Source organism: Elgaria multicarinata, chromosome 6 (genome assembly GCF_023053635.1).
Source record: "Elgaria multicarinata webbii isolate HBS135686 ecotype San Diego chromosome 6, rElgMul1.1.pri, whole genome shotgun sequence".
In the NCBI taxonomy this organism is placed as follows: domain Eukaryota; kingdom Metazoa; phylum Chordata; class Lepidosauria; order Squamata; family Anguidae; genus Elgaria; species Elgaria multicarinata.
The window spans coordinates 87839335-87851832 of record NC_086176.1 but is presented as its reverse complement, the minus strand read 5'-3'; the positions used below and the strand labels follow the sequence as shown (position 1 = coordinate 87851832).

The 12498-nt window shown below is 41.1% G+C and overlaps 1 protein-coding gene across 3 annotated transcripts in view; it reads left to right on the top strand.

Moving 5' to 3' along the window:
* The window catches only part of SREK1 (splicing regulatory glutamic acid and lysine rich protein 1), a 34829-nt gene extending 30185 nt beyond the window's left edge, over positions 1-4644 (top strand). For all 3 annotated transcript variants that reach the window (XM_063127999.1, XM_063127998.1, XM_063128000.1), the window contains exons 11-12: positions 1018-1156; positions 2567-4644. In XM_063127999.1, coding sequence (XP_062984069.1) covers positions 1018-1156; positions 2567-2716 — 289 coding nt within the window. In that variant the 3' untranslated portion in view covers positions 2717-4644. The remainder of the gene's footprint in view (positions 1-1017; positions 1157-2566) is intronic.
* The last annotated feature ends 7854 nt before the right edge of the window (positions 4645-12498 follow it).

The window sequence follows — 12498 nt, the reverse complement described above, 5'->3', positions numbered from 1 at the left end:
ACCATGTTGTGTCATGCGAACTGGATCACTGAGATTTAAGGTAGATCAAGATTTGAACTGGGGACTAAAGCTGAAATCCTACACACACTTACCTGGGAGTAAGCCCCATTGAATGTAATGGGACTAACCTCTGGTTAGTATTGCTCCATTAGGCTTTTTCTCACCTGTACTTCTTTCCCTCTTACTCCTTTCATTTTTGTTTTCAAAAGAGCTTACGTTTAGAAGCATGCTGCATCAATCAACAGTTTGGAGTGGATTCTAAGTTTATCTAAGAGACCTGAGGGATTCAAGCTTCTGTTCTTAATCTATGAACCATATACTTCTTTCCTAGGAGAAACTTATTAATTTATATTACCCTATACTTCTCTTTGTTATACAGAGAATATACCTAGAATAAACTTGACTGACATGAACCATCTTTTTTTATCCCACCGTGCATCATTAGCATTTTTATATTGTGCTAATGTATGTAAACACAGTAATACTTTGGCCATCGTCTGAGTATCTTAAATAACGTAGTGTTGTCCACTTCTCCACCTTATGCATTCAGCAAGGGGAACGGACTCTGCCCATTGGGGGACACGGAATAACGGGCTCAAGTTAAAGGAAGCCAGATTCCGGCTGGACATCAGGAAAAACTTCCTGACTGTTAGAGCAGTGCGACAATGGAATCAGCTACCTAGGGAGGTTGTGGGCTCTCCCACACTAGAGGCATTCAAGAGGCAGCTGGACAACCATCTGTCAGGGATGCTTTAGGGTGGATTCCTGCATTGAGCAGGGGGTTGGACTCGATGGCCTTGTAGGCCCCTTCCAACTCTGCTATTCTATGATTCTATGATTCTATGATCCTTCCCACTAGCAGTACATTCACTGATTCTCTGCCTTCCTTTCACAGCTGCATATTCAGAGTTCATATGAAAGGGGCCCTGTGTGCATACAATGAATGCATGTGTGTGTGTGTACATGAACAGTCCACATATTATAACTACAATTATGTAATTCTTGCTTTTGAAACAGAAATAAGAAAGACAAAAAGACGGAGAAGGAGAGAGACTTGAGTAATGATAGAAGAGAGAGGGATAGGTCTACCTCCAAGAAAAAGAGTAGCAAAGACAAAGATGTTAAAGAAAAATCTGATAAAGCCACAACTTTCAAGGTAAGCCACTGTGAGCCTGCAAGCAAGAGCCATGGAGTGGGGGTGGGCATACGTCCCTAGGGGGGGCAGATATGTGGGATCCTTCTTATGTCATAGAATACCTTTCGAATGCTTAGCATTTCTCTTAATTGATAGAAGCAGGAAAAAGGGGCTGAAGAAAATGTGAATTACAATGTAGTTGATGCATGGTAGTAAGTGCACACCATTTCCGTAGTTGGATAGCATTAGGATGGTATTGGAACCACACATCAGTTGGCAACTACCTACATGCGTTGTCGGCTCTTGAAGCCTAGTTCTTAGGAGAGATCTGTGTTCCAAGAAATCTTAAAAGTGCCGCAGATGACTGGGGAAGCAGAGCCTGCCCATTGCTCTGAGAGTAGCTGTAACGCTCAAATTAAACAGGGGCTCCTACAGATTGCATGCTCTTCCTTTGGTAAGGCCCATTGTTGTATAGAATCACAGCACCTGATCTACTGTAGGTAATCTTCTCTCTCTTGCTTTGATTTTTTTGACTGACACACAACATTGAGCATGCCCAGTGGAATCTGGTTTTGTTTTTGATTGGTAAATCCCAGTGCCAGATCACAAAGTACTTTTGAAAGCATTTGGTTTCAAAAGATGTTTGTTGATATGGTGGGTGGGTGTGAAACAAAACTCCACTGAGCTCACAGAATTAGTTGTGCAGTTCTTAACCAGGCTGTAATATTTTAGTTTGAGAGGACATATTTAGCTGTGAGTTTAATACTGAGTTTTTTGTAAGAGTGGTGTCCCATCGCTGATGGTGGCCCATCTGTAAATTGCTTTTCCTAACAAAGAGAGAAGCCCAGCCTTTTCAATTTCAGGATGATGTTTTTGTAAAACAGTTGCATTTGTACAGGCAGTTGGGATTTTGGGGAAGTTAATAGTAGATTAAGTTAAATATTTATTGTAGGTAGTCAACTGATAATGGGCTAGTGGTGGACCACAGGAATAAAGGAAATAAATATCTTGAAGAACTTGCAGCAATACTAGGTCATTTGAACATTAATTAATTTGTTTTAAATGATGACCTTTTCAACCTAAAAATAGTCTTATGAAATTCCCTAGCAGTAGATTTACTTTTGGGATTTCATTTTTACAAAATATAATGTTCAAAGGGCAAATTTTGAAACAACTTATAAATTCAAAAATTAGCAAGTTATTTCCATTCTTTTCCTACATAGTTTTGGTTTGGGGAAGACCTTTAGATCTGTTTGTCCTTTTTTGTATGAGTATCTATACTCTAGACATATAATTAGTTGCTACATCCAAAATCGTGTCATACATATTAATAAATCTGATTTGTCCATATATTATTTGCCTTTGCATACTTTCCTTGCAGTGCACTCTTTTTATGCCATAATTCTTTACATCTTTTTAAAATTTGTGCAGGATAAAGATTTGAGTAAAGAAAATCTGAATTCTGAAATTGATAAAGCAGAGAAGGAAGATACAGCTCTTGTAGAAGAAGTCAAACTGCAGCAAAATGGGAACTGTCAACCAAATGAAGAAAACATCTCAGTTAAAACAGAAGATGTATAGAGTACCGAATGGACTTCTGACCCAAACATAAAGCTTTTCCTCCCGTCCCCCACAATCCACCAAAAGAGGATAATAATAATCAACCGGATATGTCATATTGTGCTAGGAGCTCTTCCGGTTCTTGTGGTGGTTTGGTCATCTTGAAGACAAGCAAGAAGCAGAACTGAACAATAGGATACGCTGTGACAAAAGCCAACAGCATAAATCTGTTCATCTGGAGGAATCTGTTTTTCTGTGATGATAATAAGATTGGCCTACAGCTGTTACAAATAAGTGGATGTAATCTGTATTACCCAGACAAGCTGCTGGGCATGCATTGAAAGTTGTTAAGATATTGGCAGCCCGATGAATCTTATGTTTTGCTTTATGGGTTTTTAAACTAAACCCCATGTGATATGTTTTGATGATGTGCTTGAAAATGGTGCAGAAATAACATGCTTCCCTTGTTGTTGTAAATGACAGTGATGAAAAGTTTTAACCTAACACAGTTTTACAGTTATTGTGTTTATGCCCACAAAGGCAAGTGAAGATTCTTTCCTTCGTTGCTTGTGACTTTCTTTTTATATTTGTAGGTAATTTCCTTATAAATAAGTCTGAAATCTTTCTCTTACTAGTAGTTGATCAATGCATGCTAATGTTCTGATTCTAGAGAGAACCGTCATGTTTATACTGGATTTCCATTCTTCCAACTATAAGCACATCTATGTAGTAATTTCCAAACAAATGGCTTCGTTTTGAACTATATTGCAGTGTGCCCAGTCACCTGTAAATAGGACAGATACCTGTGGCAAGAATAAATGTTTTGCTTTTGAACTGGGATGTGGGAGCACAAGCTGATGCTTTAGTGCCTTCTTTGAAACACAGAATAGTGATTTCTAAAATCTGTGTGCTTTTAAATCCCCTCTTCGTTGAATTCTTGATCATTTAGATCTATCACACTAATAGGCAAGCATTTGAGAAAGATCTCAGCCTTGTCAGTCATTGGTTGACAACAGGTTGACGATCTCATTAAATAAAAAAAAAGCTCATAGCTAAAATCGCTGTTCAAGGATGAGCATGAGGTGAGTTTAACGTAATCTACAATTCAGTTAGTCTAAACTGCTGGGCTGTATTCTAAATAAAAGTTGATTTTAACTGGGTTGTGGACTGAGCTGAATATGAAACAATGAAATCAAAAGTTCCCTTTAAACATTTATTCTCCTTTGTACATCCTCAAGAGTTTATTTCTAACACCGGTTGTGTAACATGACAGGAACAGCTTGCAAGTTCTTCTTGGATAAGAAGTAATCACACAAATTCCTATGTACGTATTAGGAAGTAGTTTTTAAGAAAACAGTACATGACAAATGCAACTCCTCTCTGAATTTATTTCAGCATTGTAAGACTGAAAGTAATTGTATTCTAAAATCAAGAACTATTTGAGTATAACATAATACAATCAAATTGCCTTACCTCACGGGAAAGAGTTATGAAAAAGCCAAGTTAAGCATAGTGGCTTTCAATTTGTGTTCTCGAAAATTGCAGTTAATAGACAAACATTTCATGGTAAATGGAAAAATGAAATCACACTATGGTGATGAAACCCATTGATTGTGGCAATGCTTTAACAGCCCATTGTTTTTGTTCTTTGTTTTAGTCTAAAGGGTCCCCCCCTCCTTTTGGCTTCTGTGTACATGAAAACTATAGTGAATGCTTTACCATGTAAAGTATGGACAGTACTTTTTTGTGATGTTTAAGCCACAAGCCGTTGGCTAGCAAACAGCTTATTCTGATAAAGTAATGACAAATCTCATATGCTTCTTGAAGGACTGTGAAAGATTGTGTCTCCGAACAGCAGCTTTCATATTTATGATGTGTAAGTAGTATAGAGCAAAGATTGTATACTTGTTATCTTTGGTACCATCACTAATAAAATTAAGTATTTTAGAGCGAAGGAAATTTGTTCAATTTTTTAAAGGAGTTAATGTTGATAGTTGTTTACTAGGGAAGCTGGTATTTTCATGGTATTGAAATTTGTATTCATATTGATGCATAGCAAGGCAGGTAAAGAAATTTGGAATATGTAGGAATGGGCGTGTGCATGCAAGTGTGAAAAGTTAGTGAAGTATCAACATAATGCTCACTATTTAGCATTCATATAGCTCATTTCTCATTTTCTAAGTGTTTCACATATATTGTCAAGGCTGCTGTTATCCCCAGTTTGCAGATGGGGGTGAGACTGAAAATCCATGTAATGAGTTCATGACTGGGTGAGTTTGAACCTCGGGTAACCCTAGTGCCTGAGTAGGCTAGTACCTTGGATGTATCCAGTTCAAAAGTGAACAATTCCCAGTTCGGTGTGCAAAGGCATCCACAATGGGTTAATTCCCCCTACCACCTTGGAAAGGCAGGAAATCATGTGACCAGGATAGTTTGCCTTAGTACTGGTCATTTCAGGATCCTCCCATCAGCTTGTCCTCACCTTTCTCTTAGGACAGACCTATTTTATTGCTTTTCTCTGAGGCTACTTTATTTATTACATTTCTGTACCGCCTAAGAGCTGAAGCTCTCTGAGCATTTCACAAAAATTAAAACTATATACGATATAAAAGGTTAAAACTGCAGTATAAAAGTATGAGAATAAACTACCAGTTTATTCTGGTACTCTCCTTTCTAGACCTAGAGACCTCTTGCATGTTTATTTTTCTTCCACTCTTGACTTTTAAAAAACTACACCCTCTGTTCTGCTTTTCTTTCCATTCTCAGCCCATCTGGCTGGGTCATGGCTTCATCAGGAAAGCTTCCAAAATAAAGGACAATGGGTATTAAACACTTCCAAGTCAGGAAGACCAGCAAACAGCCAGCCTGATCCCTCTTGATCTTACACCCACTCCACTGGACACCCTGATTCTCATAGCCATTGTGGCTATGTTAAACTGCAAAGCCTGGCCATATCCACCTTGCAGTTTATCTTCCAGCTGAAGACAGAGTCCTGCCTCCTCAGAATTGGCAGTGGCAGAAACCCAAAGCACTTAGTGCCATGACTCCATTTCTGAGTTCTGTCATGCCAGCCCTAGCTAACACACTTAAGTACCGGGAGTTGGGGAGAGTGGGAGCATGCCACTGGGACGTGTAAAAAAATTAAACCATGGGTTTGTGCCAAAGACAAGCACTACTTTCAGCTTAATGGAGTATCTGTATTGCATACCAGTGTGCCTGTTCCTTGCTCCAGAGGCCTTCAACCAGGATTCTCTAGCTTTTGGGGGCCTATGGCAACATTTGAACTTTTGAGAAAGCATTAGAGGGCACATGGCCAGTGACAAAACACATGCATCAAAGGGCAAAATGGTGAGGCTAAAAGACAATTTGCTCAAGAACTTGAATATAAGGTGGAGGTCTGAGCCTCAGGATGCAAACTCACTCCTTTGAACCCACAGTGCTCTTAATAGCCCCCCAGTCCTCCCAACACACACCTCTTGCTTGCTCATACTCCACCCCACACTGATGGCCTCCCTAATCCCTCCTGTTCCTCTCCACAGCCCTCAACATCCCAGTTGTCGCCTCTCTCTTTCTCCTCTCACCCCCTTGTAGCCAGCCCAGTCTCTCCATGTCCTCCAACTCAATTGGATAACTCCAGCTGTTCCTAGTTGCCCTGCTGCTACCTCCAAGCTTCCCCTCACTACCCGCCAGTGGCAATGTCATTTGTCCCTTCCATTTTTCAAGGAAGCAGCTGGAAGCATTTCAAAGCCCCCAGCTGCCTGCCATCTTTGCTTCCTAAGAATGTCTCCAGACATTCAGAAAAGAATGGCAGGTGACTGGAGGCCACTGCTTCACTTTGAAGGGCTCCTGGCCACTCAAAATTTAATTCTAAATCGGTTATAGTTAAATAATCATCATGTTGCCTGAAACCCCACAGAATTGGATGTAGCAGCCACTGCCTCCTCAATCCAAGCAAATACAATCTGCCCTCTCCCTCCCTGGACTAAAAGACGGCAAAATCTAGCTGATGGTAAGCTCTGAGATCATTGATCAGCTTCTTAAACAGCAAAATAGAGAGAAGCATTTCTGAAAGGGAGGGAATCAAGCCCTTATCGAAGTCACACCCACTGACCCACCCGCCTGCACCCAAACAAAAGCCTAAGTGAAAGTCAAGTATAATAGCTCTGAAGCCTCTCATACCCACCCACCCCTCAACACACACACTCTTCGGAGGACTTGGTGATGGATTGTCCAGACTCTTGCCATTCTATAACAGACCGAAAGCACATCCTTAAGACAAAACCTTATAGATCACAGTCAAGTGATAGGGACCCCTCTGGACCGAAGAATTACATTTTTTCCTCCAAGGAGGGTGGAGAATTAAACATCCAGAGTCTCTAAAAGACTCCCTATCCCCCACACTGGGCTTTTCAATAATGGTTTTCTTCCTTTATTCTACAAGGCTCTGACGTCCTAGGATTGCAAGTAACCACTCCAGAGGTGAAGCGATCAGCTTCGAGGAGAGCTTTGCTGTGCCCAGGACTGAAACTTACTTTTCCTTCTTCAAGTTTGTTAAAGCAAGGGTGTACAGGTCCTCTCCAAGTCAAGAAAGCCATTCATGTCACTCAGAAATTTTACTCCCCACCCCAACAGGCTTACGAAAATTCAGAAGTTCTCAGGGTAGTTGCTCTGCTCTGAGTTCCAGGTGAGAGATGCTCTGTTGTGGCCCTAAAAGAGAGTTGATAAAGTGGTGTCTGTGGCCATCAGAGCCTTCTTCCTTTTGGCCTATTAGCCTTCCACGGGGCACAGAATGGACCATGGCTAATCCTGGATGTCCCAAATGTTATCTCTCAACGGCCAGTTGAGGTGGCTCCACCTATCCACCTGGCTTTTGAAAGGGACACCTACCTGACACAGATCTGATTAAGCATCTTGGAGCACTCAGTCCGAAACCACCACTGCACATTTCAGAATGGCCCACAATATGTCATCCCAATTCTGCCTTCTGAAAGTGAATACCTTATTCCATAAAGTTCAGGTGCTCATCCTTTTCTCCTAAACCCTCACAACCATCCAGAGAGTATGGCATAAATCAGATGTTCATAGAACTCCTGAAATTGACATGAATCCCAGCCCATGTTACTGCACATTCCACTCAAGCCGCAGCTACCTCAGTAGCATTCCTCTCCAATACTCTTCTCTGAGAGCTATAGAGCAGCCACATAGTCCCACCATAATGCAGGAGGCAGGCCTGTGGCTGAGAAAGTCTGAGTTAGCCAAGTCCTGCAAAATACAGTGTTGTTATTCACATTTCATGGCAGGGTTTGTGTGTTAGTGTATGACAATTTTACAGTGTAGTCCAACATTGTTGGTGTTTTAACAAAATGCAGATGGGACTGTGAGATTGATTGTGGCAGAGTGCAATTTATTACAGGTTAGAACGGTGTATGTGTGTGTGAGTGAGAGAGAGAGAGAGTGGGGGAGAGAGAAGAGAGAGTTTTAAGAGTTCCATTTTTAGCTCTTGCAAGTGAAGCCTCTCTCCTTGTCTCTCTTTAGTGTTGGACTTGGAGCTGAGACAGTGTGCCATGCAGCTTCACAGAAGTTAATGTTTTCTGATGTATTGTAGAAATAAATAAAGAAACCACTTGTGAAGGTACCGGAATCAATTCTGTGTTGTCTGTAGAGCACAGCCTAGAAGTGGGCTGCAAGCTGAGCAGGTCACTCCCAACCCAACCCAATCCAACCCCCAAATGTTAACCAGGGCCTTCAACCTTGTAATGGCCTTTTCCCCAAAGGGCTGTCACAGGGCTGAAGGGAGTCATGGGAAGAACTGAGGGTTTCAGCCATGCTTAGAAAGACATTGTCTGGCCAACAGGCCTATCCACTGAGACACAACAGAGGGGTAGACCTGATATGCAATATTGCTCAGAGGCTATTTATATATTTATTTATTGCATTTTATACCGCCCATTAGCCAAAGCGCTCTGGCTAGTTCTACTTGTCTTGGCAGACTGGTGCCCAGGCCTTATTGCTGCACCAGATTCACCAGAAATGATTTACATTTCTTTGATGCTATCATGATTTTTTTTTTAAGTGCAACCAAACAAAAAAATGTACAGGTCAAGGAAAAATATGAAATTCCAAAAGAATATTGCTGTAGTTCAAAATTCAAGCCATGCCAAAGTTGTATTGTTACCTGATGTAAAAAGTGCCTGATATAAAAGTGCAAAGAAAAGTGAATAAGTCTATGTGCGCCTTTAGAACCCCAAAACCTGATCAAGCATACTAATTTAATTTCTGCTTCCACTGCTAAAGATACTCCCCACAGACTCCACTGCTACTCTCTGCTGCTGTTCAGGTGCTTTGGACCGTGCCAGCATGGCCAATGGTCCGGAATGCTGGGGATGCAGTCCAAAACATCTGGAGGACTCCAGGTTGGGGAAGTCTGTTCTAGAGAGTGTTCACCAATGTTTCCAATATGAAGGAAATCATTCTAGGTCAAATCCTGTGAAATTGTCAATAAGGGTAGTGATTCCACAAAATACACCATACGATATTCTTAAGGCAGCTGTACTGTATTTGTGTATTTAGGGTCTCCCCCCTCCTCCCTCTTTTTCTTCTCCTCTTTTTCTGAGGTGTGGGTCTTTATCCCTTACTCCAAATAAAGTTTTGTTGGACTTTATTTATTTATTTATTTATTTATTTATTTATTTATTTATTTATTTAAGCATTTGTATCCCGCCCTATATCACTGGGATCTCAGGGTGGAGTAGAGATAAAATCAGAGCAATGTAAACATAATATACACAGCTAAAAAGAATTAAATTGTTAAGAAATTAAAACTAGTAGATTTTTTTAAAAAAGCAATAAGAACAATTACAAACAATTTAAACTATGTGTGACCATGGAAAATGTAGCCCTCAAAGGCTTTTACCAAGAGCCATCTTTTAACTTGGTGCTGAAATGAAGCCAGTGTCGGTGCCAGCTGGGCCTCCAAGGGGAGGGCATTCCATCACCAGGGTGCCACAACAGAGAAAGTTCATGTTGCTTCTGGAAGATAACATTCTTCTGCATTAGCGCTGTGCGGCTTCCCCCCCTCCATCCTCTGGAAAAAATTCCTGTGGACCTCTGTGGTGCAGAGATTTTGCTAGATGCAAAGGCTTCTGGGGCAAATATTTGTCACAGGGCGCAGGTAACTTACTTGAGGTAGAGCAGACCTCTTGGCCACAGAGACCAAAATGAGAGATATTTGAAGTCTTTTCAGCAGTGTCCCTAGTTTGATGTTTCAGAAGTATGAGCTCCATACTGATGAAGATGCCTACTATATTTTCTTCCACATTTGCCCACAGTATTTCTTTTCCTTCACTATATGGTAATCATTGGTGATTTTTTTTAAAACAAAGCTTGAAACAGACTTCTCTTTTGCAATCCTATAGGTAAAACAACCCTGATTTTAAAAACGTTACATTTAAATTTGTCTGAAGAAATGTGTCCAGGATGAAAATGAATTGCTTTGTGACTATTAGAAAAGTGAAAAATGCTTAGTTATATTGTAGAGAATATTTTGCTCGGATATTTGCATTAATTCTAGATAGATTGCATTCTAGAATTCCTGACTGCATTAAAATGATTCTTGACACATTACAATGATTCTCTACTTTGACATTACATTGTTTGTTTTGTGATTGTGGCAAATCTAAAGAATTCTGAAGCAATTCAAAATTAGGAATAGCATGTTTATACCTAGTTCCACAGAGTTTTGAAAACACACACACCATCATAGCGTTTTTTTTAAAAAAATTCATACTAACAAAACTGGAGGTTAATTTGGAAAACTTACTAGTAAGTTGCTATTAGTTTTAGTTCTGATTCAGTGATCAGAAAAAGTCAGATTAAGCCAACTCCGTTCAGTTCCTTATCTCCCAGTTAAAAAGAGCTTAGATGATAGCTTTGCTAGTTAACCTTGGGGGGATCCGCACGTTGCTCCCAGAGCGCTTCTATGCGACCCCAGTGCACCCCGAAAACGATAGTCTGACTTCCCTGTAAAAGAAACGAGGAAGAGCCGTCCATGCCGCCGCCGCCGCCGCCAAGGAGAACTCTCCGTCGGCGAGGAGAGCTCGGCAAAAGAAGGCGGGGTGAAGAGCGGAAGAAGCTCTCTACCCCGCCTTCTTTTGCCGAGCTCTCCTTGCCGGGGGAGAGCTCTCCTCATCGTCGTCGTCGTCGGCATGGATGGCTCTTTGTCGTTTCTTTTACAGGGAAGTCAGACTATCATTTTCGGGGTGCACTGGGGTCGCATAGAAGTGCTCTGGGAGCGATGTGCGGATCCCCTCCTTATGCCTGTTAGAAATATCCACTTTTGCAGTGACTACATTTTATCTTCATCAGTTTGGCTTCATGTGATTCAGGGAAACAAGAAACCAAGGAGCACCCAAGTTTCAGAGTACGAATACAGCTACAAAATTGGTTCAAATGTTGGGTAGTTTAAAACTTTAATTTAAAATTTAAAAAATTCCTGAAATTAGCCCATTATGAACATTTGTGCAACTGCACTGATTTTTGCAAAAGTGAAACTGTCAACCTCTGGAGTAGACTGTGGTGCACACAGTCTACTCCAGAGGTAGGGAACATCTCCCTATAAAGGCCTGTTGCCCTATGAAAAAAGTCAATCAGGGGCTGCAGATGAAAGGAAGTAGAGTTTGCAGGATGAAACAAGAAGAGCCCTGCTGGATCACACCACAGATCCATCTAGTCCAGCATTCTGTTCATATAGTGACCAACCAGATGCCCACAAGAAACCCAAGCAGGACATGAGTGTAACATGCCTATGTAGGCTGGCAAGTGGCATATATAGGCATGCTGCCTTTGATACCTGAGGTAGCATATAGCCATCAGGACTAGTAGCCATTGATAGTCTTATTTCATGAACTTGTCCAATCCCCTTTTAAATCCATCCAAGCTGGGGCCATCAACTACATCTTGTGGAAGTGAGTTTCATAGTTTAAGTATTTCATCTCTCCAGGTCCACTCCACATGCAATTACGTGTGACCCATAGACCACAAGTCTCCCCAGTTATGCATGTGACTCCATGCATAACTTCCTCTAAGCTGTGTCCATGTCTGCCAGCCATCTCTTGTAATCAAATGTTATTTTGCTGTAAGGAATATTACTCACAAATAACTATATTTGAAATAATTAATGATTATTTAAATCCCTATGGCAGAAAGAAAAATAATCTGTGTTGCAGAACATAAACTCTGTTTGATTTGTGATCAAAATTAGACTCCAAAATGGTGTATATACAATTGCATTACCTGCCATCCATCTTATAGAATTCTGATTGGAGAGACGACGTGTTACCATATGGCCAGAATCTCTCATATAACTGTCATTTTGGCCTCAAAGTGATCATTAACTCCATTTCCTTAACCCAGGACTAAGGCATTTATGCTCACGCTTTGACCTCTTCTCTGAGTATGGAGTTGTTGACCCTAACCACCACCTGATTTTGCTTCGCAGAATCTTGAGGAAAATATGCTGCTGGTTGTCCTCCTGTCCCCGAATTGTTGGGCAATTCCTTTGGGAGATGGATTGCTCTTGTGGGCAGACTTGTTGAAAGCTTCTGCATGGCTCTGTGACTGACTTCTACGCCAACATAATCACTGTGAAAGACAGCCTTTCCCTTCTTGCTGGTATTGACTTTGTCAGGGGTTATCAAAGGAGTCAGAGTAGTGTCTGGCTTTTCCTCTGCAACTGCTTCAGAGTGGTCTGCAAAAACAGCCCTTGTAGTTGTCTCCATAGAAAGGGATTCCTGTCTTGAGAGTGG